General features: G+C 51.2%; 4 protein-coding genes across 4 annotated transcripts; 2 read left to right on the top strand and 2 right to left on the bottom strand.

Moving 5' to 3' along the window:
• Positions 1-994: 994 nt before the first annotated feature.
• LOC101733582 (F-box/WD repeat-containing protein 7) lies at positions 995-3,743 on the top strand. Its single transcript, XM_012962073.3, has 2 exons — positions 995-1,335; positions 1,422-3,743. Exon 2 carries the CDS (start codon positions 1,614-1,616, stop codon positions 2,865-2,867), a length of 1,254 nt encoding a protein of 417 aa, XP_012817527.2. The 5' UTR covers positions 995-1,335; positions 1,422-1,613; the 3' UTR covers positions 2,868-3,743.
• A 3,858-nt stretch (positions 3,744-7,601) lies between these two features.
• Positions 7,602-9,301, top strand: LOC100491574 (F-box/WD repeat-containing protein 7). The gene has a single exon (XM_031900370.1). It carries the CDS (start codon positions 7,821-7,823, stop codon positions 9,135-9,137), a length of 1,317 nt encoding a protein of 438 aa, XP_031756230.1. The 5' UTR covers positions 7,602-7,820; the 3' UTR covers positions 9,138-9,301.
• Positions 9,302-12,351: 3,050 nt separating this feature from the next.
• LOC105947157 (F-box/WD repeat-containing protein 7-like) lies at positions 12,352-14,120 on the bottom strand. The gene has a single exon (XM_031900363.1). The coding sequence runs from the start codon at positions 13,815-13,817 to the stop codon at positions 12,483-12,485; it is 1,335 nt and encodes a 444-aa protein (XP_031756223.1). The 5' UTR covers positions 13,818-14,120; the 3' UTR covers positions 12,352-12,482.
• An 8,771-nt stretch (positions 14,121-22,891) lies between these two features.
• Positions 22,892-24,600, bottom strand: LOC100158595. The gene is made up of 2 exons (XM_031900690.1): positions 24,442-24,600; positions 22,892-24,355 (listed from the first exon to the last, which is right to left on the bottom strand). Exon 2 carries the CDS (start codon positions 24,161-24,163, stop codon positions 22,892-22,894), a length of 1,272 nt encoding a protein of 423 aa, XP_031756550.1. The 5' UTR covers positions 24,164-24,355; positions 24,442-24,600.
• Positions 24,601-25,225: the final 625 nt, after the last annotated feature.

Here is a 25,225-nt window from a genome sequence, read left to right as displayed (position 1 = left end):
GAGATTTATTTTCAGGTTATACAGCAAATTGGTAACAGCCAATCCCATGTCATAAGGGGGATAATGATCCAGTCCTGGTTTTGTTAGGCCTGAATTCCCCTTCCAACTACATGATAACATACAATAAGGGCCCAAAAGGCCTGGAGTGGATCATCATCCCATATAATCGCTGGTTATTTCCCATAGTATTCCCGGCCCATATGTACACAATAAAAATAGACACAAATCCCCCACGTACCTATGTTCCTTTATCTGATTGGCATTCTGTAGCCCCGCCCTGTTTCTGATGCCATTGGCTGTGGTTCCGCCGCACATCATTCCCCGCTGCACGCCCCGCTCCCTGCTCGCCGGCTCACCTGCAGTGTAAGGAACAGGGAACAGAATGAAACCGGCTTAAAGAGACAGTACGGTTCATATGTACAAAGAACGTATAACAAAGCGTCGCTATAAAAACATAAATACAAAATATATGGTTTGTGTTTGTGACCAAGCGCAACGTCGCCATTTTGTACCATTGGGATTTTCACTCCCCTGACTGAGGGGCTGTCACACCCGGAACCCCCTCTAGTTCTGGGCACTTGCTACACTGAGGCTGCAGGGTGAGAAGTTACACAGGGAACAGCCCCAGGGTAAATCCCTCACTAGCCTTAATATGGGGCTCCCCTGTACCCCCCATGCTGCACCAATAACCCCACAGGGTCCCTGCAAAGTAACCCCCAGCCCCTCATCTGCCCCTTACAGTGGGGCCCCCCTTACAGCGCTGCATTGGGACTAACCCCGGGCCCCTCCCTCCCCTGCAGCTTCCGGCACTTCCGGCCCGGAGAGAGGGGCTGTGGGGGCGGGATGATTCCCACACAGAGCGGCTCTGCCTGACTGGCCCCTCCCCCTGTCTCCTATAGGTGCCTGAGCAAAGAGGGGCGGGATGATTCCCACACAGAGCGGCTCTGCCTGACTGGCCCCTCCCCCTGTCTCCTATAGGTGCCTGAGCTGAGAGGGGCGGGATGATTCCCACACAGAGCGGCTCTGCCTGACTGGCCCCTCCCCCTGTCTCCTATAGGTGCCTGAGCTGAGAGGGGCGGGATGATTCCCACACAGAGCGGCTCTGCCTGACTGGCCCCTCCCCCTGTCTCCTATAGGTGCCTGAGCTGAGAGGGGCGGGGAAAGAACGCCTGTACCGAAAGAAGGCATGTGATTGGCTGGATACACAGAGGGGCGGGACAGGGATTGCTGCTCATTTCTCAGACGGTTACAGACAGCGGCTTCAGGAGTTCCGGTGCTGGGAAAGCAAACAGTGCCGCCTGGTTCCGCATCCCAGGGAGCCCAAACCCGGATTTGGTACCGCATTCTGTTGCCTGTTATTCCTGTGTCTGCCTTCCCAGCATCCTCTATTTCTGAGCCACTTCCTCTGTCTCTCTTCCCAGCATCCTCCACTCCTCCCGGGGGAACTTCCTGTGTGGCTCCTGTATAACCTCCATCCCTCCCATAGAGGGTTCTGTCAGCAGGGGGATCAGATCACATGACTGGGGGGCCCCTATAGAGAGCACAACCCCAGATTAACTGCCATCAGGAAGGGCTCCTATTGCCCCAGAGCTGCAGTGAGCCAGAAGGGCAGAATGGAAGCCGGGGAGCCCCAGGACTGTACCTCCTGGTTACCTGATGAGTTGGCATTGCGCATCCTCTCGTACCTTGATGCCAAGGATATCCTGCAGGTGGCGCAGACTTGCCAGCGCTGGAGAGAGTTGGCTGAGGATGAAGGCCTGTGGCAGGGAAAGTGCAAGGCTGATGGGATTGAGGAGCCGCCGCAGGTAACAAGGAGCAGGGCTAAAGGCTCTGGGTCCGGCCCCTGGAAAAGCGCTTACACCAATCAGCTCAGGGTCGATACCAACTGGCACCGAGGGAGATTCAGGACAATCACACTGGATACAAGTGAGTCGGGGACAGATTTCATAACCTGGACCTCTGATGGGAAGGAAATGATTTGTGTTGTAGATGACAATACAATACAGATCTGGTCGGCAGTTACTGGAAAACCCATACGGACCCTTGTGGGACACACAGACAAAATTCTAACAATGCAAATGAGAGATCACATGATTGTTAGTGGATCCTGGGATTGTACAGTAAAAGTATGGAATGCAGAGAGCGGGGAATGTATCCACACGCTGGGCGGCCATACTCATGTTGTGCCACAGGTATATCTCCATGGGAACAGGGTAGCGAGTGGGTCATGTGACGGCTCCATCAGAATCTGGGATATTGAGACGGGGCGGTGCCTACACGTTCTCATGGCGGATATAAGCTATCATTCATATATTTACTATGATGGTCGATGGGTGATCAGTATGAATGAGAACCTGAAAATCTGGGACCCCGAAACTCAGAGTTCTTTGCGCAGTTTCCCAATTACAATTCCCATAACTGCCATCCGTCACACGGAGCTGAAAGGCTCGCGGCTCTTACTGGTCACTGACGACGGCACAATAACCGTGTGGGACACTGACACAGGGCGGCGCATCCAAACAATAACGGACCTGCAGACCTACATATCCGCAGTATCACTGAGGGCCAATATATTCATCTGGGGAGATAAGGGCCTTCCTGCTGGTTTTGACCGGAAGAGATTTCAGCGCTACGTGGAAAATGTGCGACTCCGCAGTCACTTTGACTTGAGCAACACTGGGTTTGGGCCGGTGCCGCTCTGGGGTTTCAGGCTGGGAACAGGTTGGGATGAGGATGGACACCGTTATTTGCGAGACTTGCTCACAAGGGAAAAATATATTCACTTTATCATTGTCTGTCGTACAAAACTTATCTGCTTGACTGATGAGAGATCTAATGAAAGGATGAAAGTGTTGGACTTTAATTGAAGAAGAGGAGAAAAAGGTTAAAGTTATAGTTACACATTCATGTAAAGCCCGGGGCATGTCGGCATCTCATTAAAGGACAAGCAAAGAAGGCCGTTTCACTGGGGTGGGGGTGCCAGTGAAATAAATTAAATATTCTTCCCTCCAGGGTGTTGCTCCTTTATTTTTGGACTTAGGGGGGTTCTTAATGGTTTGGCTCCCCCTATTGGTTGGAATTTCCTTTCCTTCGTTAGGAGCCGGATAGGAGATCAGGTTATATAATAACAAACACTGCCTTATTGTTAAGGGATCTAAACACACCCTGACACACAAGGACAAGGAATGGCAATCACCTTCCCCCCCAGTGAAATTGCCTTTTCTCTATTTGTCCTTTAGGGAGACTCATGATTTTTGTTTTGGGGGGTGGGGTCCCAGAATTTTTTTTTTGCTACAGGGGTGGCTGGGCCCATATAGTTAAGCAACTGACTATACAGTTACTAACAGAACATATTGTTGCTGGTTATTGCCCATAGTATTTGCCGGCCCATATGTACACAATAAAAAGCGGCGGGACACAAAGCCCATATGGCTGAATATGTTCCTTTATCTGATTGGCATTCTGTAGCCCCACCCTGTTTCTGATGCCATTGGCTGTGGTTCCGCCGCACATCATTCCCCGCTGCGTTTCCCGTTCCAGTTCAGCTACACGGCCTGACGGTCTCATATGTGGGGAGGGTGAGATGGGAAATGTGGATCAATAAGAGAGAAGGTGATTGGATATTTCGGGTCAGACCCAAAGCGCCGGGGAACAGAGGATTCACGCTGCTCGTACATCAGTTCCAGTTAAACCTATTGGCACCTTTGCACTTGTTCCAAATAAAGCACCGGTTGTGCCAGAAACGTCTCGCTCTTTATATCTGGATTCCCTTTGTTTGCAGCCGAACAACAACCTCTAAATCTTCTCTTATTCCTCACAGGAACCCTAAGGGCAGTGGCACACAGGGAGATTAGTTACCCCACAACAAATCTTCGTTACCGCGGGTGACTAATCTCCCAACAGTGCCATCCCACCGACGAGAATGTAAATCACCGGTGGGATGGCATATGCGCTGCCAGGCCCGGGCCTAGGGCGGCACACATTTAGGGATGGCATGCTGCCCCGCCGCACTGAAATATTGAAATTTTGCCCCCATATATGGGGACCTCTCCCCACTGCTCCGTATGTGAGTTTAAATGTCTGCGCAGCAACGAATGGGGGCAGCCTCAGGGGATAAGGAATCCGGGAAATTGTAGGGGCGCATATGCGCAGGGCCCTAAACTGGACTGGGCACAATCAGTGGCACCTACTAGAACATTCTGTGGTTGGGCAACGCCTCTTCCCCTGGAGATACCACCTGCACTGTGATTGGCTAAGGCAGGAGGATCAGAGGGTCTCCCACCTTTCCCCAATCACAGTGCGGCGGGTACCCCCATGGGAAGGGGCTTTCACTCACTGCCAGTAACAGCGGGAAAGATGGGAGAAGGGTGGCATTGGGTTCTGGGCCTGGGCAGGGTCAGATTGGGCCAACAGGGCACTGGGAGAAAATCAGAAGGGCCGGACAGGTATAGGGGGAGAGATGATCGTGTCGGCTGTTCACTGAAACAACTTAGCGGGACTCAGGTGCACTTACCTGTTCCTGTTTGGGGCTGGAAATGGGGAGATGAATAGAAGCAACTGCCGAGGGCACAACACTTGGGGGGGGCACGGATTGGATCAGTTACAGAATGACTATAATATGCTCAGCACCCACTGGCCCAAATCCATCCAAATCTCTAAAAGGGCCAGTACGAGCAGTAGGGAAATTGGAGGGAAGTGGTTGGCGAGGGGAGGGGTTTGTGGGCAGAAGGGGTGGAGTTGCAGTGAGGTCACTGCCTTGGGTGCCAGTACCTGTGTGCCCACCTGTATACCTGCCTGAAGCCACACCCTACGTCTATCTACTGACTCTTACTATTCTTTTGCTGCGGTGAATGAATTTCATGCCATTTGGAATCATAAATGTCCTTATTTCCTCTGGGAACCTATTGCCCCCCACAGAGTTTGGGCCCCACACACTGCCCTGCACCCCCCCCCCCTTTCCCCTAATTACCCCCCTCCTCTCCTTTTCTTTTGCTGATCTCCTTCCTTACCAACCAAACTCACTGCAGGTTAAAGCTCCCACTTCAGCCGGTTACTCCTGACCCTTTGGGGCTTCCATCATGGTTCCCAATCTGGGTTTGAGGCTCCCTTTTCCCAGCCCTTTCCCATGGGGTCTCGCCCCTCTCTAAGGATGGAATGTAAATCTGCCCCACAGATAAATATCCCTTTGGGAATGTACAGGGGGGGACTCATTGCAATGCAGTTCTAATGTACCAGCCTATAGGAACAGAGACGCACAGGGAACAGGAAGCCATTTTAGCTTTGTGTCAGATGGACAGGGGGTTACAGTGACGCCATTTTGTGGTGACCCTTGTGTTTAGGCTCAGTAGGTCTCGGTGTGTTGGGGTTGGAGGGGGGAAGAGACGTCGCCCCCTGTGCTGCTGGGTAATGGCGGGTGTGTAGCTGAAGGGAGAAGTGAGGGGGTGTCCCTGTCCCACAGTAAAGCTCACATTCAAGGCGATTGGCTGTAAGGCACTTACCCCTTAGCGTACAGTGACTACACTAACCAATGAGCACCTTGTTACTATGCCATGTGACTGTCACCTCCCTGTGTAAGTGCAGAGAGTGTCAGTGTCTCTGTGTAACTCACTTCTGGGGTCTCTCAGAGATTCCCACCTCCCACTGAGCCCAATAAAGGATCCCTGTCTCCCCTCTCAGATTTGTCTCTCCCACCCTTATCTCTACATTAACCCCTCCTATAGCACCCACATAGGCCCAGGGCCTGCAGGGATTCTAACTACAATCAGCGCCGCCAAGTGCCCCACATTCCAAATGGGAGATCACATGACTGTTAGTGGATCTGACAGTTGGTGTGTGGAATACAGGGGGCGCTATATAACTCTGTGTATGGACCAACCCTGTGAGCTGGGGGCACCTCCATGGAAAAACAGCAGAGAGGTTCTGGAGATTCCCCCCTCTGGGTTTGGGGTACTGGGGCAGGACACTGCTCACACACACGCCGGGGCAAAGAGCTCCTACTCCATGGGGGGGCTATAATGGCTGAAGGGAGATTTGGTTCCATAGCGAAACCAGGGACAGAACCAGTTTGCCCACCGGTTATGCACTGTCTGTAACTAATCCCCCCCAGATACACTGTACGGGATGGGACTGACGGCTCCTATTGTCCGGCTCCTGCAACTCCCTGCTGGGTATAATGTGCAAAGCCATATAGGAACCTACACTAACACGGAGCTGCTCATGGCTTCCTACTGTGAGGCTACTGCCAAACCAAGCAGGGTGTGTGAGTGAGAAATGATAGCGAAAGCTGCACCCTATGTAACTGCTCCACTTGTCCCAATGGGAGGAGCTGCTTATTCCTTGGGGGGTGGGGCAGGAAAGAAAGGGAAGGGCTGTAATTGGTCCAACAGACACAGGGCGGAGACAGAACAGCAGAGTTAGGGACCGTCTGCAAATTGCACAGTAACAGTGGGGGAATCTGACAGATTCAAGGCTGGAACCGAGATTAACCGGATTCCTCTGCCTGTGTCTCCCCCAACCCCCCCTTCCTGCGCTGCTTCCTGTGTTTATTCTCCCAGCGTCTCCCCCCTGAGCAACTTCCTGGGGCTCCGAACTTGCACTTTCCTTCTGTGGAAACATTTCTGCCGTATCTTCCAACCTGATCTCATCCCAGGGAACTACTTGTATCCTCCCAGCAGCCTCCATTCCTGGGCAACTTCCTGTGTTTATCCTCCCAGCAGCCTCCATTCCTGGGCAACTTCCTGTGTTTATCCTCCCAGCAGCCTCCATTCCTGGGCAACTTCCTGTGTTTATCCTCCCAGCAGCCTCCATTCCTGGGCAACTTCCTGTGTTTATCCTCCCAGCAGCCTCCATTCCTGGGCAACTTCTGTGTTTATCCTCCCAGCAGCCTCCATTCCTGGGCAACTTCCTGTGTTTATCCTCCCAGCAGCCTCCATTCCTGGGCAACTTTCTGTGTTTATCCTCCCAGCAGCCTCCATTCCTGGGCAACTTCCTGTGTTTATCCTCCCAGCAGCCTCCATTCCTGGGCAACTTTCTGTGTATTCTCCCAGCAGCCTCCATTCCTGGGCAACTTCCTGTGTTTATCCTCCCAGCAGCCTCCATTCCTGGGCAACTTCCTGTGTTTATCCTCCCAGCAGCCTCCATTCCTGGGCAACTTCTGTGTTTATCCTCCCAGCAGCCTCCATTCCTGGGCAACTTCCTGTGTTTATCCTCCCAGCAGCCTCCATTCCTGGGCAACTTCCTGTGTATCCTCCCAGCAGCCTCCATTCATAGGCAACTTCCTGTGTATCCTCCCAGCAGCCTCCATTCCTGGGCAACTTCCTGTGTATCCTCCCAGCAGCCTCCATTCCTGGGCAACTTTCTGTGTATTCTCCCAGCAGCCTCCATTCCTGGGCAACTTCCTGTGTTTATCCTCCCAGCAGCCTCCATTCCTGGGCAACTTCCTGTGTTTATCCTCCCAGCAGCCTCCATTCCTGGGCAACTTCTGTGTTTATCCTCCCAGCAGCCTCCATTCCTGGGCAACTTCCTGTGTTTATCCTCCCAGCAGCCTCCATTCCTGGGCAACTTCCTGTGTATCCTCCCAGCAGCCTCCATTCATAGGCAACTTCCTGTGTATCCTCCCAGCAGCCTCCATTCCTGGGCAACTTCCTGTGTATCCTCCCAGCATCCTCCATTCCTGGACAACTTTTTGTTTGGAGATTATTATCAACCTCTTTCTGTTGGACACTGAGGGGCCTGGATGTAACAAGCTCAGCACCGTGGGCACCAACAGGTCTTCAACAGGCACTAAAATTGCCCCAGAGCGCCAGTGAGCCGGAAGCACTATGGGTTGTGCCAGGCAGAGCAGAATGGAAGCCGGGGAGCCCCAGGACTGTACCTCCTGGTTACCTGATGAGTTGGCATTGCGCATCCTCTCGTACCTTGATGCCAAGGATATCCTGCAGGTGGCGCAGACTTGCCAGCGCTGGAGAGAGTTGGCTGAGGATGAAGGCCTGTGGCAGGGAAAGTGCAAGGCTGATGGGATTGAGGAGCCGCCGCACATAAGCACAGCTACAGGCTCTAGGCCCCGCCCATGGAAAAGCGCTTACACCAATCAGCTCAGGGTCGATACCAACTGGCGCCGAGGGAGATTCAGGACAATAACACTAAATGTAAATAACCCGGATTTTTTGTACAGGGACTGGGACTTTGATGGGAAGGAAATGGTTTGTCTGATAGTTGGGAAAACAATAGAGATCTGGTCGGCAGTTACGGGCGAGTGTCTCAGGACCTTGGTGGGACACACAGATGGGGTCGCGTCGGTTCAGATCAGAGGTCACATGATCGTTAGTGGATCCTGGGATCAGACACTAAAGGTATGGAATGCAGAGAGCGGGGAATGTATCCACACGCTGGGCGGCCATACTGACGCTGTGTGGTGCATGTATATCCATGAGAAATGGGTAGCGAGTGGGTCACGTGACGGCACCATCAGAGTTTGGGACAGTGAGACGGGGCGGTGCCTACACATCCTATCGATGGAGCAGAATTATATCGTATATATTCGCTACGACGGCCGGCGGGTGTTTAGCATCGATGATCATTCCGTACTGAAAGTCTGGGACCAGGAGACGCAGAGCTTTTTGCTCACTTTCCCGTGCCCCATTCCCAACATCCGGCACTTTGAGTTTAATGGGGCCCAGATATTGGCGGTTACCAGGGACGGCGCAATAACCGTGTGGGACAGGGAAACCGGGCAGCGCATCAGAACCATAACGGACCTTCAGGACTATATCGCTGCAGTGTCACTGAGGGCCAACGCGCTCGTGTCGGGGGATACGGACCCACCGGCCCTGTCATTGGACTTTACAACAAAAGCCGATTCGGAGAGATTTCATCGCTATGCGGAGAATATGCGACTGCGCAGGAATTTTGCCTTGAGCAACACGGGGTTCGGGCCGGTGCCGCTCTGGGACCTGAGCTCAAAAACCAGTTTGGCAAAAATAAGTGTCGACCATTTCATTGTCTCTAATGCAAAACTCGTCTGCTTAACGAGAAACCTTCAGGAAGTAAAGGTGCTGGTTCTGGACTTTGGGGAACGGGGGGGAGAGGAGATAAATTCCTTATTTGCCCCCCGACTGGGCAGCAAGAGGTTAAAATGACGCTGAGACATTCTAGGTCGGGATCAGAATGGGTCGGTATCTGTAAGGCAAATACAGCAGGTGATTCACAGAGAGAGCAGAACAACAACGCTTTAAAGGGAAACTATACCCCCAAACAATGTAGGTCTCTCTAAATAATATATTGCTTCATCTAAATAAACCATTGTCATAAAAATATATACTTTTATAGTAGTATGTGCTATTGGGTAATCCTAAATAGGAAACTGCCATTTTGAGAATGAAGGGCCGCCCCCTGGGATCATAGGATTCACGGTGCACACAAACAAGCCAAGGCACACATACATGCTAGGCCCCATCAGCCAATGAATGGGCAGAGTTCTGCCTTTTGCTCCCACACTACTTCCTGTCACAGTTAGAGCTGCATCACTTCCTGTCAGCTGATCTCTGAGGGGGCACACAGCCCATCACTAAATGGCGGCTCAAGGGAAAGGATGTAAAAGGGCAATATTTACTGATATATATATATTCCAGTTTGTGGAGATTCTTTAACATAATATAAACTGTCTGTTGGTTACGTATTCATTCTGGGGAATAGTTTTCCTTTAAAGATGGCGCTTTTTGTTCTTAGCAATTCCAGGAATAGAACACATGGTTAATACTTGATTTTCTGCCATATACAGTATCTAACTGCTATATATATATATATTCACTAATGATGTATTTACCATATATAGTACGCTAGCTGATTAAATGTATACTTCTCTGGTATTCTGTGGGGGGGGGGGAAACATATATAAATCTGGGTTTGGGGGGCGGCATTTTGACTTCGGCCTGGACCTTAAAGTGCCTGGTTTCTGTTTTATTTAGTTTTTTTTAATTGCTGCTGAGCCATTAAGTGGGCGGGTCCCTCAGTGATTGGTACTAAGTATCTATAAATCTCCTATATTTATTTTTACTTGTGTGTCAATTTAATCTCTTTACTGAATCACAAGATCCTTTCCCAATACATTATCACATTAAAGGGAAACTAAACCCTGCGGCACAGCGCGGCTCAACCAAACATTACTCAGTTGTTGCCGGACTACAAATCCCAAAATATTGTAACATATAATGAAGGGTGAGGCATGCTGGGAGCTGTAGTCCAGCAACATCAGGGTTGGATTCTTAAAGCAATATTGCCCAATAAAACTTTCCCAGCTCTCTAGGGCCAATTAATATGCAAAAGAATCCCCCAATGAGAATCCCAGCTGATGTGAGTAAATCCGGCTCCCTGTTCTCTGTTCCTGCAATTGGAGTTGGGAGCAATAAGCACAGTTTCCCAGCACTGAACAAGTCTGTCCCTTTATCCCCATGTCTGATTCCTGTGCCATATAATGACGGGAAAATGCCATCATTATCTCTATATGTAAGGTACCAGCAAGGGGCCTGACACAGGGAATCAGCATTCTCATTGGTCACTTCTTCTGCATTTATAATGAAGTTATTTATCAGTAGAATTCTCATTGGGGAATTTTCTTGCATCTATAATTATGTTTTTTGACAACTTCTATAGCAACACTAGGGGGCGCAGTGGGGCAGCGTCACTGTTAGAGACCAGTTACACAACCAAGACACAGGTTCAAATCACCCTTTTTATTCCAAGTACAGAATTTAAAACGATCAATGCAAAGTCACTGCAAATGCAAATTGTCGCCAATAGACATAAAGAGTTCAGGTCCAAATGATACGATTAATATATTGCCCTTTATTATGACTGGAGGCTTTTACTCTCAGCTCAGGCACCTATAGGAGACAGGGGGAGGGGCCAGTCAGGCAGTGCCGCTCTGTGTGTGAATCATCCCGCCCCCACAGCCCCTCTCTCCGGCCCGGACGTGCCGGAAGCTGCAGGGGAGGGAGGGGTTAATCCCTGTTGGACCCATTAAATGCCCCGGGCTCAGAATAGTAAACCCAGAATAGGGACCATATATGCAGACCCAGTCGAGTGGAACTTTCTAATCTGTGTGGTCGGTTCTTGACATAATCACCACTATAATTTCATAATTGTTCGAAACCTGGGACTGTACATTGCCCTGTTAGGGAAGGGAACCCACCAGCCTGTGGCCCAAAAGGGCACATACAGCAACAAGGAGCCACAACAGAGGGAACTGAGCAGCCAACCCAGGCGCCAACCCAACCCAGTCGCCAACCCAGCAGCCAACCCAACCCAGTCACCAACCCAGCAACCAACCCAGCAGCCCACCCAGGCCCCAACCCAACCCAGCAGCCAACCCAGCCACCAACCCAACCCAGCCGCCAACCCAGGTGCCAACCCAACCCAGTCGCCAACCCAGCCACCAACTCAGGCACCAACCCAGCCACCTTCTCGCCCCCGCGCCAATGAGTGGGCACATGTGGTAACATTGTGAGAGGGCAAGAAAGCCTGGACTAGGGGAAGGCAGAAGTACCTGCCCAGCGACCCCCCCAGCTCTAGGTAGGTGCCTCCCCTGCCCTGAGCCCCAGGTAGGTGCCTCTCCTGCCCTGAGCCCCAGGTAGGTGCCTCTCCTGCCCTGTGCCCCAGGTAGGTGCCCCTCCTGCCTACCCCTACATCCGGTCTTGGCCCCAAAAGGAATATTTCATTGGCCCCAATGATCAGAACAGGAAGAAATGAGATTCCTCTCTGAGGCCCCAATAGCCGCAGAACTTCTTGTCCTGTCATTTTACCGGTATTTGTTTCCTCTCCCGATTACAGGGGTCGGTATTTAGGGGAATAATAGAACAAGGTCGTTATTTATATCCCCCAGCGAGTCAGGTCTGTCAGGCTGCTGCCTTGTGTTACATTGTTTAGGGGGTCAGTCTCCCCCAGCGAGTCAGGTCTGTCAGGCTGCTGCCTTGTGTTACATTGTTTAGGGGGTCAGTCTCCCCCAGCGAGTCAGGTCTGTCAGGCTGCTGCTTTGTGTTACATTGTTTAGGGGGTCGGTCTCCCCCAGCGAGTCAGGTCTGTCAGGCTGCTGCCTTGTGTTACATTGTTTAGGGGGTCAGTCTCCCCCAGCGAGTCAGGTCTGTCAGGCTGCTGCCTTGTGTTACATTGTTTAGGGGGTCAGTCTCCCCCAGCGAGTCAGGTCTGTCAGGCTGCTGCCTTGTGTTACATTGTGTAGGGGGTCAGTCTCCCCCAGCGAGTCAGGTCTGTCAGGCTGCTGCCTTGTGTTACATTGTGTAGGGGGTCAGTCTCTGCTTCTAACAGCAATTATATATACAAATAAATCATAAACCATTGTAAATTTGTAATAAAAGTATATTGCAAAGTTGCTTAGCATTATGTTCTCTTTTATTGGGTTGACTTATCCTTTAATAAACAAGTCCCTATTCCCCGTACTGTTTAGCACCGGGGCAATAAATCAAGGAGGATCATCCGGCCTGGAAATGTGGGCAGTTCTGTCTCTCCGATTGTTGCTTCTCGTCGGCACCAAAGTCCAGAACCACCACCTTTGTTGGCTCGAACGCGACTCTGGATCTTTTCGAGACGGCGCAGACGAGTTTTGTGTTGGAGACTTGGAACTGGATGGAACAGGGCCCCTTGGTGTGCGACAGCGCCAGGTTCTGCAAGAAGGCCCCACTTTTCCAGTCCCACAGGGTGACGGTTCCGTCTTCGGCGCTGGCTACGACGCAGTCCCTCCTCAGCTGAACGCTTTCCATTCGGCTTCTCATGTGGGCGGGGCCGCGCAGTGTGTGCAAGCACCTCCCCGTTTTTATGTCCCACACGTTAGCGGTGCAATCGGCGTTTCCGGACACGAGGATATTGCCCGCCAGCGCCACCGCACTAATGGCGAACGGGTATCCGGTCAGTGTTTGGATACATCGCCCCGTCGCCTCGTCCCAGACTCTTATGGTGGTTCTGTCGGACACGGTGACCACGTGGACCCCGTCGGTCTCTAAACTGGAGGTCTTGTCGGCGCGGCCTTGCAGGGTGCGCACGCAGCTCTCACTCTCGGGGTCCCATATTTTCACGGTGGAATCGTACGCAAAGCTCACCACCCTTTGCCCGTGATACCGAACACATTTGATGAAGTCTCGGTGCCCGGTGAGGAGGTGAAGGCAGCGGCCGGTCTCGATGTCCCAGACTCTGATGGTTCTGTCTTGGGAGCCACTGACGGCCCTTTTCCCGCAGAGATGCACGCACTCCACGCCGGCGCTATGGCCGCGTAACGTGTGAATACAATCCCCGGTCTCTGCATCCCACACTTTCAAGGTCTGATCCAGAGATCCGCTAATTATAATCTCCGAGCTCATTTGCATCGTAAATATAATATCCGCGTGACCGACGAGCGTCCTCAGACATTCGCCCGTAACCGCCGACCAGACCTTGATTGTCTTCCAACTGTCGCTGCTGAGTATTCGGCTCCCATCAAACTCCAAGCAGGTAATGACCTCGTCGTCGTGCCGCAGGCGTAAGTTTATGGATCGGAATCTCCCCCGGCGCCAGTTGGTGTTGATCTGGTGCTGACGGATGTAGGCGCTTTTCCATGGGCCGGCCGGCGAACCCGGATCTCTGCTTCTCGCCACGTCAATCCGATCCACTTTGCACTTTCCCTGCCACAGGCCTTCATCCTCAGCCAACTCTCTCCAGCGCTGGCAAGTCTGCGCCACCTGCAGGATATCCTTGGCATCAAGGTACGAGAGGATGCGCAATGCCAACTCATCGGGGAATGAAGAGATAAAGTCCTGGGGCTCCCCGGCTTCCATTTTCTTCTGCTTCTCCTTCCGGCCGACCAGTTTAGCAGCAATTTGGGCCCCTCCTGTAGGCTGGTGGGAGGCCCCAGTAACCCGACCTCTTTGCTGAGCTGGTTATTTCCAGGGACAGAGAAAGATCCACATGGAAAGTTCCTCAGGAATGGAACAAACAAAGGAAGTTCCTATGGAGCAGAGTGACATGGAGAATCCCCACGGAGGGAGAAGAGCAGGGAGCAATCACTGTCCTTTGTGCCTGTCCCTCTCCCCCATTCACTCGACAGGACAGTGACAGCCAATAGGAACAGAGGAGGACACTGACTGTTACAGAAAGGGACATTTGTGTTTGAGTCAGGGGGCGGGACTGCTGGGAGGGGGGGGGAGAAGTAATGATCCCTGGGGGGGGGCAGTCATGGAGAGTGTGGGTAATGGCACAGATACCTCCTGCACTATTATTATTATTATTATTATTAACATTTATTTATAAAGCGCCAACATATCCCGCAGCGCTGTACAATAAGTGGGTTACATACACTGGGCATACAGAGTAACATATAAAGCAATCAGTAACCGATACAAGGGGTGAAGAGAGCCCTGCCCCAAAGAGCTTACACTCTACAAGGAGAAAGGGTTGAGACACAAGGTGTGGGAATGGGCCCTGCCCAAAAGAGCTTACAATCTACAAGGAGAAAGGGTTGAGACACAAGGTGTGGGAATGGGCCCTGCCCAAAAGAGCTTACAATCTACAAGGAGAAAGGGTTGAGACCCAAGGTGTGGGAATGGGCATGACCAGAGGTGTGAGAGGTGGGGCACGGGGTATTTAGCAGCACACTGAGGAATTGGGGGGCAGGTCAGTAGTGGGGTAACAAGCGGGTCAGTTGGTACCTAGAGATAAGTTCAGAGATGTATATATATATACACTCACCAAAAGGATTATTAGGAACACCTGTTCAATTTCTCATTAATGCAATTATCTAATCAACCAATCACATGGCAGTTGCTTCATTGCATTTAGGGGTGTGGTCCTGGTCAAGACAATCTCCTGAACCCCAAACTGAATGTCAGAATGGAAAAGAAAGGGGATTGAAGCAATTGTGAGCGGGGCATGGGTGTCGGTGCCAGACGGGCTGCTCAGAGTATTTCCCAATCTGCTCAGTTACTGGGATTTTCACGCACAACCATTTCTAGGGGTTACAAAGAATGGTGGGAAAAACACCCCGTATGGGGCAGTCCTGTGGGCGGAAATGCCTTGTTGGTGCTGGAGGCCAGAGGAGATGGGCCGATTCAAGCTGATAGAAGGGCAACTTTGGCTGAAATAACCACTCGTTACAACTGAGGGAGCAGCAAAGCATTAGTGAAGCCACAACACACACAGCCTTGAGGCAGATGGGCTACAGCAGCAGGAGGCCCCCCCGGGTACCACTCATCCCCCCCGGGTACCACTCATCACCACTACAAATAGGAAAAAGAGGCTACAATTTGCACCAAAATGGTGAAGACTGGAAAAATGTTGCCTGGTCTGATGAGTCTCGATTTCTGTTCAGACATTCAAATGGGAGAGTGAGAATTTGGCGTAAACAGAATGAGAACATGGACCCATCATGCCTTGTTACCCCTGTGCCGGCTGGTGGTGGGGGTGTAATGGTGGGGGGGATGTTGGCACACTTTAGGCCCCTTAGTGCCAATTGGGCATGGTTTAAATGCCACGGCCTACCTGAGCATTGTTTCTGACCATGTCCATCCCTTTATGGCCACCATGTACCCTCTGATGGCTACTTCCAGCAGGATTATGCCCCATGCCCATCCCTTTATGACCACCATGTACCCTCTGATGGCTACTTCCAGCAGGATAATGCCCATCCCTTTATGACCCCCATGTACCCTCTGATGGCCACTCCCAGCAGGATAATGCCCCATGTCCATCCCTTTATGACCACCATGTACCCTCTGATGGCCACTCCCAGCAGGATAATGCCCCATGTCCATCCCTTTATGGCCACCATGTACCCTCTGATGGCTACTTCCAGCAGGATAATGCCCCATGTCACACAGCTCCAATAATTTCCAATTGGTTTCTTGAACCTGACAATGAGTTCCCTGTACTAAAATGGCCCCCACAGTCACCAGATCTCAAGCCAATAGAGCACCTTTGGGATGTGGTGGAACGGGAGCTTCGTTCCCTGGGTGTGCATCCCCACAAATCTCCATCAACTGCAAGATGCCATCCTATCAATATGGGCCGACATTTCTATAGAATGCTTTCAGCACCTTGTTGGATCAGTGCCACGTAGAACTAAGGCAGTTCTGAAGGCAAAAGGGGGTCAAACACCGTATTAGTATGGGGTGTAACTATATATATAGCAGACCCTGTGGTTGCAAGGGGGCCGGGGCAACAGCTGTAGCACAGTCCCCTCCTCCCCGGCCCTTCTCCTTTATGTATAACAGCACAGTTGGGGCTGGGAGGTGGGCGGGGGAGGAGAGACTGGGCCCCCATAGAGAATTTTTCTGCAGGGGGGCCCGGAGCGACCAAGTTATGCTACTGTCCTACACCCAAAACTGTCTGTGTCAGTCTCTCTGTCTGTCTGTGTCAGTCTCTCTGTCTGTCTGTGTCAGTCTCTCTGTCTGTCTGTGTCAGTCTCTCTGTCTGTCTGTGTCAGTCTCTCTGTCTGTCTGTGTCAGTCTCTCTGTCTGTGTCAGTCTCTCTGTCTGTCTGACTCTCCAGACACAATATGATCGAATGCAACAAAACCCAGGGGGGATCCCCCACAAGGATCTTTTGGTAAAATCACAGCAGCCCCCGCATCTGATGTGCTGTTTCATGTTACCAAATATCAGTCATTTGGACACAAAATGCCCCACCTTGGGGCATCAGACCCTGCAGTCACGGAAGGAGCCTGGGTAACATATCCATGTGGCATTGACACCGGTCCAAATATTAAATGTGTGACTTCCCTTCTGTGTTACTGGCCAATAAAGGAGCAGGGGGTAGAACTGCCCCACATCCCAGTAGAAAGTAACAGTACAATCACATTCCCTATAGAGCAGGGAGCAGGGGGTAGAACTGCCCCACATCCCAGTAGAAAGTAACAGTACAATCACATACCCTATAGAGCAGGGGGTAGAACTGCCCCACATCCCAGTAGAAAGTAACAGTACAATCACATACCCTATAGAGCAGGGGGTAGAACTGCCCCACATCCCAGTAGAAAGTAACAGTACAATCACATACCCTATAGAGCAGGGAGCAGAACTGCCCCACATCCCAGTAGAAAGTAACGGTACAATCACATACCCTATAGAGCAGGGGGTAGAACTGCCCCACATCCCAGTAGAAAGTAACGGTACAATCACATACCCTATAGAGCAGGGGGTAGAACTGCCCCACATCCCAGTAGAAAGTAACAGTACAATCACATACCCTATAGAGCAGGGGGTAGAACTGCCCCACATCCCAGTAGAAAGTAACAGTACAATCACATTCCCTATAGAGCAGGGGGTAGAACTACCCCACATCCCAGTAGAAAGTAACAGTACAATCACATACCCTATAGAGCAGGGGGTAGAACTGCCCCACATCCCAGTAGAAAGTAACAGTACAATCACATACCCTATAGAGCAGGGAGTAGAACTGCCCCACATCCCAGTAGAAAGTAACAGTACAATCACATACCCTATAGAGCAGGGGGTAGAACTGCCCCACATCCCAGTAGAAAGTAACAGTACAATCACATACCCTATAGAGCAGGGGGTAGAACTGCCCCACATCCCAGTAGAAAGTAACGGTACAATCACATACCCTATAGAGCAGGGGGTAGAACTGCCCCACATCCCAGTAGAAAGTAACAGTACAATCACATTCCCTATAGAGCAGGGAGCAGGGGGTAGAACTGCCCACATCCCAGTAGAAAGTAACAGTACAATCACATACCCTATAGAGCAGGGGGTAGAACTGCCCCACATCCCAGTAGAAAGTAACAGTACAATCACATACCCTATAGAGCAGGGAGCAGAACTGCCCCACATCCCAGTAGAAAGTAACGGTACAATCACATACCCTATAGAGCAGGGGGTAGAACTGCCCCACATCCCAGTAGAAAGTAACGGTACAATCACATACCCTATAGAGCAGGGGGTAGAACTGCCCCACATCCCAGTAGAAAGTAACAGTACAATCACATACCCTATAGAGCAGGGGGTAGAACTGCCCCACATCCCAGTAGAAAGTAACGGTACAATCACATACCCTATAGAGCAGGGGGTAGAACTGCCCCACATCCCAGTAGAAAGTAACAGTACAATCACATTCCCTATAGAGCAGGGAGCAGGGGGTAGAACTGCCCCACATCCCAGTAGAAAGTAACAGTACAATCACATACCCTATAGAGCAGGGGGTAGAACTGCCCCACATCCCAGTAGAAAGTAACAGTACAATCACATACCCTATAGAGCAGGGAGCAGAACTGCCCCACATCCCAGTAGAAAGTAACGGTACAATCACATACCCTATAGAGCAGGGGGTAGAACTGCCCCACATCCCAGTAGAAAGTAACGGTACAATCACATACCCTATAGAGCAGGGGGTAGAACTGCCCCACATCCCAGTAGAAAGTAACAGTACAATCACATACCCTATAGAGCAGGGGGTAGAACTGCCCCACATCCCAGTAGAAAGTAACAGTACAATCACATACCCTATAGAGCAGGGGGTAGAACTGCCCCACATCCCAGTAGAAAGTAACAGTACAATCACATACCCTATAGAGCAGGGGGTAGAACTGCCCCACATCCCAGTAGAAAGTAACAGTACAATCACATACCCTATAGAGCAGGGAGCAGGGGGTAGAACTGCCCCACATCCCAGTAGAAAGTAACGGTACAATCACATACCCTATAGAGCAGGGGGTAGAACTGCCCCACATCCCAGTAGAAAGTAACAGTACAATCACATATCCTATAGAGCAGGGGGTAGAACTACCCCACATCCCAGTAGAAAGTAACAGTACAATCACATACCCTATAGAGCAGGGGGTAGAACTGCCCCACATCCCAGTAGAAAGTAACAGTACAATCACATTCCCTATAGAGCAGGGGGTAGAACTGCCCCACATCCCAGTAGAAAGTAACAGTACAATCACATACCCTATAGAGCAGGGGGTAGAACTACCCCACATCCCAGTAGAAAGTAACAGTACAATCACATACCCTATAGAGCAGGGAGCAGGGGGTAGAACTGCCCCACATCCCAGTAGAAAGTAACAGTACAATCACATACCCTATAGAGCAGGGAGCAGGGGGTAGAACTGCCCCACATCCCAGTAGAAAGTAACAGTACAATCACATTCCCTATAGAGCAGGGGGTAGAACTACCCCACATCCCAGTAGAAAGTAACAGTACAATCACATACCCTATAGAGCAGGGGGTAGAACTACCCCACATCCCAGTAGAAAGTAACAGTACAATCACATACCCTATAGAGCAGGGGGTAGAACTGCCCCACATCCCAGTAGAAAGTAACAGTACAATCACATACCCTATAGAGCAGGGGGTAGAACTGCCCCACATCCCAGAGAAGTAACAGTACAATCACATACCCTATAGAGCAGGGGGTAGAACTGCCCCACATCCCAGTAGAAAGTAACAGTACAATCACATACCCTATAGAGCAGGGGTAGAACTGCCCCACATCCCAGTAGAAAGTAACGGTACAATCACATACCCTGTAGAGCAGGGGGGGTAGAACTGCCCCACATCCCAGTAGAAAGTAACGGTACAATCACATACCCTATAGAGCAGGGAGCAGGGGGTAGAACTGCCCCAACATCCAGTAGAAAGTAACGGTACAATCACATACCCATAGAGCAGGAGCAGGGGTAGAACTGCCCCACATCCAGTAGAAAGAACAGTCAATCACATACCCTATAGAGCAGGGAGCAGGGTAGAACTGCCCCACATCCCAGTAGAAAGTAACAGTAACAATCACATACCCTATAGAGCAGGGAGCAGGGGGTAGAACTGCCCCACATCCCAGTAGAAAGTAACAGTACAATCACATACCCTATAGAGCAGGGGGTAGAACTGCCCACATCCCAGTAGAAAGTAACAGTACAATCACATACCCTATAGAGCAGGGGGTAGAACTGCCCCACATCCCAGTAGAAAGTAACAGTACAATCACATACCCTATAGAGCAGAGGGTAGAACTGCCCCACATCCCAGTAGAAAGTAACAGTACAATCACATACCCTATAGAGCAGGGGGTAGAACTGCCCCACATCCCAGTAGAAAGTAACAGTACAATCACATACCCTATAGAGCAGGGAGCAGGGGGTAGAACTGCCCCACATCCCAGTAGAAAGTAACAGTACAGTCACATACCCTATAGAGCAGGGGGTAGAACTGCCCCACATCCCAGTAGAAAGTAACAGTACAATCACATACCCTATAGAGCAGGGAGCAGGGGGTAGAACTGCCCCACATCCCAGTAGAAAGTAACAGTACAATCACATACCCTATAGAGCAGGGAGCAGGGGGTAGAACTGCCCCACATCCCAGTAGAAAGTAACAGTACAATCACATACCCTATAGAGCAGGGAGCAGGGGGTAGAACTGCCCCACATCCCAGTAGAAAGTAACAGTACAATCACATACCCTATAGAGCAGGGGGTAGAACTGCCCCACATCCCAGTAGAAAGTAACAGTACAATCACATACCCTATAGAGCAGGGAGCAGGGGGTAGAACTGCCCCACATCCCAGTAGAAAGTAACAGTACAATCACATACCCTATAGAGCAGGGGGTAGAACTGCCCCACATCCCAGTAGAAAGTAACAGTACAATCACATACCCTATAGAGCAGGGGGTAGAACTGCCCCACATCCCAGTAGAAAGTAACGGTACAATCACATACCCTATAGAGCAGGGGGCAGAACTGCCCCACATCCCAGTAGAAAGTAACAGTACAATCACATACCCTATAGAGCAGGGGGTAGAACTGCCCCACATCCCAGTAGAAAGTAACAGTACAATCACATACCCTATAGAGCAGGGGGTAGAACTGCCCCACATCCCAGTAGAAAGTAACAGTACAATCACATACCCTATAGAGCAGGGAGCAGGGGGTAGAACTGCCCCACATCCCAGTAGAAAGTAACAGTACAATCACATACCCTATAGAGCAGGGGGTAGAACTGCCCCACATCCCAGTAGAAAGTAACAGTACAATCACATACCCTATAGAGCAGGGGGTAGAACTGCCCCACATCCCAGTAGAAAGTAACAGTACAATCACATACCCTATAGAGCAGGGGGTAGAACTGCCCCACATCCCAGTAGAAAGTAACAGTACAATCACATACCCTATAGAGCAGGGGGTAGAACTGCCCCACATCCCAGTAGAAAGTAACAGTACAATCACATACCCTATAGAGCAGGGGGTAGAACTGCCCCACATCCCAGTAGAAAGTAACAGTACAATCACATACCCTATAGAGCAGGGGGTAGAACTGCCCCACATCCCAGTAGAAAGTAACAGTACAATCACATACCCTATAGAGCAGGGGGGGGGGGGGTAGAACAGACAGGTTGAGCCTGACAGAGAAAAAAAGGAATACAAAATGGAGTCTCTGTCTTTTCTGTCCAATTGCATGCTGGGTATTGTAGTTTTATATTAATCCTAGCTGTAGGCTAATTGTTAGATACAAACTACATTACCCAGCATGCAGTGGGACAGGCACATCAGGTTTACTAGGGGAATAAACTTTGCCTAGTTTCCAAACTGAAAACCCGCCAAGGCTCCAAAAAAATAGCCCAAATCTGAACCTTGGCGGGTTTGTACTTTGGAAACCCGCCTGAGCTTTGAATTAGTAGCCCAATTGGGCAGAAAACCCGCCAACCTGGCACCCCTGAGTGTGAGAGTCCTGAATCTCCCTCAGAGGCAGTTGGTCTTGATCCTGAGCTGATTGGTGTAAGTGCTTTCCCATGGGCGGGGCCTAGAGCCTCTATGTGCACATTATTCCCAGCTGGGAGTTGCAGGAGCTGGACAATAGGAGGGCTGTGATTGGCTATTAGGGGCCTCTATGCACCCTATCAGCTTACAGGGGCTTTATTTGGTAGGAAATCTTGTTTTTATTCAACTAAAACTTGCCCCCAAGTCAGGAATTCAAAAATAACTCCCTGGTTTGGGGGCACTGAGAGCAACACCCAAGGGGTTGAGGAGCAACATGTCCCCCCCCGAGCCGCTGGTTGGGGGTCACTGCCCTACAGTGTATCTGGGGGGGGGATTAGTTACAGGGTCGGTACAGATCACATTTATGAAGGTTACACCCCCAGGGCCTGTTATGACAGGGGGAACAGGGAGGGATAATGAGGAGCAGAGAACAGACATGGGGGGCAGAGGGGCTGCTGGGAGGAAACACTGCTGGTTATTAATGAGTAAGAACTGGTGAGGAGAGAGATTCTGATATTCCCAGTCTGACCCGGCCCAGAACCCAATGCCACCCTTCTCCCATCTTTCCCGCTGTTACTGGCAGTGACTGAGAGCCCCTTCCCATGGGGGTACCCGCCGCACTGTGATTGGGGAAAGGTGGGAGACTCTCTGATCCTCCTGCCTTAGCCAATCACAGTGCAGCTGGTATCTCCAGGGGAAGAGGCCCTGCCCAACCACAGGCACAGAATGTTCTAGAACAGTGCTGTCAAACTGGCGGCCCGCAGGCCGCACCCCCCTCTGTGTGGCCCCCCACCTGCCTGGCTGCTTTGATGGCTTACCTTTGTGTAAGCATTAAATGGTATCAGTACTGAGACTAACTGCCCCCCTGCATGGTTCCACCTCAGATTCAGGCTGTAATCCCCCTGTATTGTTTAAACATGTAATCCCCTGTGTTGTTCCACCTTTTAATCCCTGTATTGTTCCCCCCCTGCAGTGTTCACACCTCAGGCTCAGGCTGTAATCACCCACATTGTTCCCCTGCTCACATCTCATTGTACGTACTGTATGGCACACACAGGCAGCATAGGGCAGGCAGAGTATGGCACACATAGGCAGCATAGGGCAGGCAGAGTAAGGGCACACAAGTGTCACTATAACAGGCAGTCAGTATCTAACTTTAATCTCCCAATTAAAGTCCAACACTTTAATCATTTCACTAGATCTCTCCTCAATCATGCAGATAACTTTTGTACGACAGAACATGATAAAGTGCATGAATTTGTGTCTTCTGATCAAGCCTCGCAAATAATTCTCTGCATTCTCATCCCAACCCATTCCCCACCACAAACCCCAGAGCGGCACCGGCCCAAACCCAGTGTTGCTCAAGTCAAAGTGACTGCGGAGTCGCACATTTTCCACGTAGCGCTGAAATCTCTTCCGGTCAAAACCAGCAGGAAGGCCCTTATCTCCCCAGATGAATATATTGGCCCTCAGTGATACTGCGGATATGTAGGTCTGAAGATCCGTTATTGTTTGGATGCGCCGCCCTGTGTCAGTGTCCCACACGGTTATTGTGCCGTCGTCAGTGACCAGTAAGAGCCGCGAGCCTTTCAGCTCCGTGTGATGGACGACAACCATGGGAATTGGGAAACTGCGCAAACAGCTCTGTGTTTCGGGGTCCCAGAATTTCAGGTTGGATCCGTCATTCATACTGATCACCCATCGACCATCATAGTTAATATATGAATCAAAGTCTATATCCACCATGAGAACGTGTAGGCACTGCCCCGTCTCAATATCCCAGATTCTGATGGAGTCGTCACATGACCCACTCGCTACCCTGTTCCCATGGAGAAATAAGTGTGACACAGCGCCAGTATGGCCGCCCAGCGTGTGGATACATTCCCCGCTCTCTGCATTCCATACTTTTACTGTATGATCCAAGGATCCACTAACAATCATGTGATCTCTCATTCGTAATGTTAAAATTTTGTCTGTGTGTCCCACAAGGGCCCGTATGGGTTTTCCAGTAACTGTGGACCAGATCTTTATTGCATTTTTATTTACAATACAAATCATTTCCTTCCCATCAGAGGTCCAGGGGAAATCCACACCCGACTCACTTGTATCCAGTGTGATTGTCCTGAATCTCCCTCGGCGCCAGTTGGTATCGACCCTGAGCTGATTGGTGTAAGCGCTTTTCCAGGGGCGGGGCCTAGAGCCTTTAGCCCTGCTCCTTGTTACCTGCGGCGGCTCCTCAATCCCATCAGCCTTGCACTTTTCACACCATAGAGAATCATATTGTGCCAACTCTCTCCAGCGCTGGCAAGTCTGCGCCACCTGCAGGATATCCTTGGCATCAAGGTACGAGAGGATGCGCAATGCCAACTCATCAGGTAACCAGGAGGTACAGTCCTGGGGCTCCCCGGCTTCCATTCTGCCCTTCTGGCTCACTGCAGCTCTGGGGCAATAGGAGCCCTTCCTGATGGCAGTTAATCTGGGGTTGTGCTCTCTATAGGGGCCCCCCAGTCATGTGATCTGATCCCCCTGCTGACAGAACCCTCTATGGGAGGGATGGAGGTTATACAGGAGCCACACAGGAAGTTCCCCCGGGAGGAGTGGAGGATGCTGGGAAGAGAGACAGAGGAAGTGGCTCAGAAATAGAGGATGCTGGGAAGGCAGACACAGGAATAACAGGCAACAGAATGCGGTACCAAATCCGGGTTTGGGCTCCCTGGGATGCGGAACCAGGCGGCACTGTTTGCTTTCCCAGCACCGGAACTCCTGAAGCCGCTGTCTGTAACCGTCTGAGAAATGAGCAGCAATCCCTGTCCCGCCCCTCTGTGTATCCAGCCAATCACATGCCTTCTTTCGGTACAGGCGTTCTTTCCCCGCCCTCTCAGCTCAGGCACCTATAGGAGACAGGGGGAGGGGCCAGTCAGGCAGAGCCGCTCTGTGTGGGAATCATCCCGCCCCTCTCAGCTCAGGCACCTATAGGAGACAGGGGGAGGGGCCAGTCAGGCAGAGCCGCTCTGTGTGGGAATCATCCCGCCCCTCTCAGCTCAGGCACCTATAGGAGACAGGGGGAGGGGCCAGTCAGGCAGAGCCGCTCTGTGTGGGAATCATCCCGCCCCTCTCAGCTCAGGCACCTATAGGAGACAGGGGGAGGGGCCAGTCAGGCAGAGCCGCTCTGTGTGGGAATCATCCCGCCCCTCTCAGCTCAGGCACCTATAGGAGACAGGGGGAGGGGCCAGTCAGGCAGAGCCGCTCTGTGTGGGAATCATCCCGCCCCCACAGGTGGGTAGTGACCCCCCCTGTTCCCCGTTCCTTACACTGCTGGTTCCGACTCCGACACAAATAGAGCACAAACCGTCTGACTGACAGGCCCTGAGCAGAACTGAATTCTAGAAGGATTTGGGTTTGTTCAGCTGAGTTTTGGCCGTTTGGTCCTTATTATATTGTCTGTCAGCAGTGGGGTCTTTCTGAATTCCCCCCCAG

The sequence above is a fragment of the Xenopus tropicalis genome, chromosome 4, assembly GCF_000004195.4.
Source record: "Xenopus tropicalis strain Nigerian chromosome 4, UCB_Xtro_10.0, whole genome shotgun sequence".
NCBI classification, from domain to species: domain Eukaryota; kingdom Metazoa; phylum Chordata; class Amphibia; order Anura; family Pipidae; genus Xenopus; species Xenopus tropicalis.
This window is presented reverse-complemented; position numbering and strand designations above follow the sequence as displayed.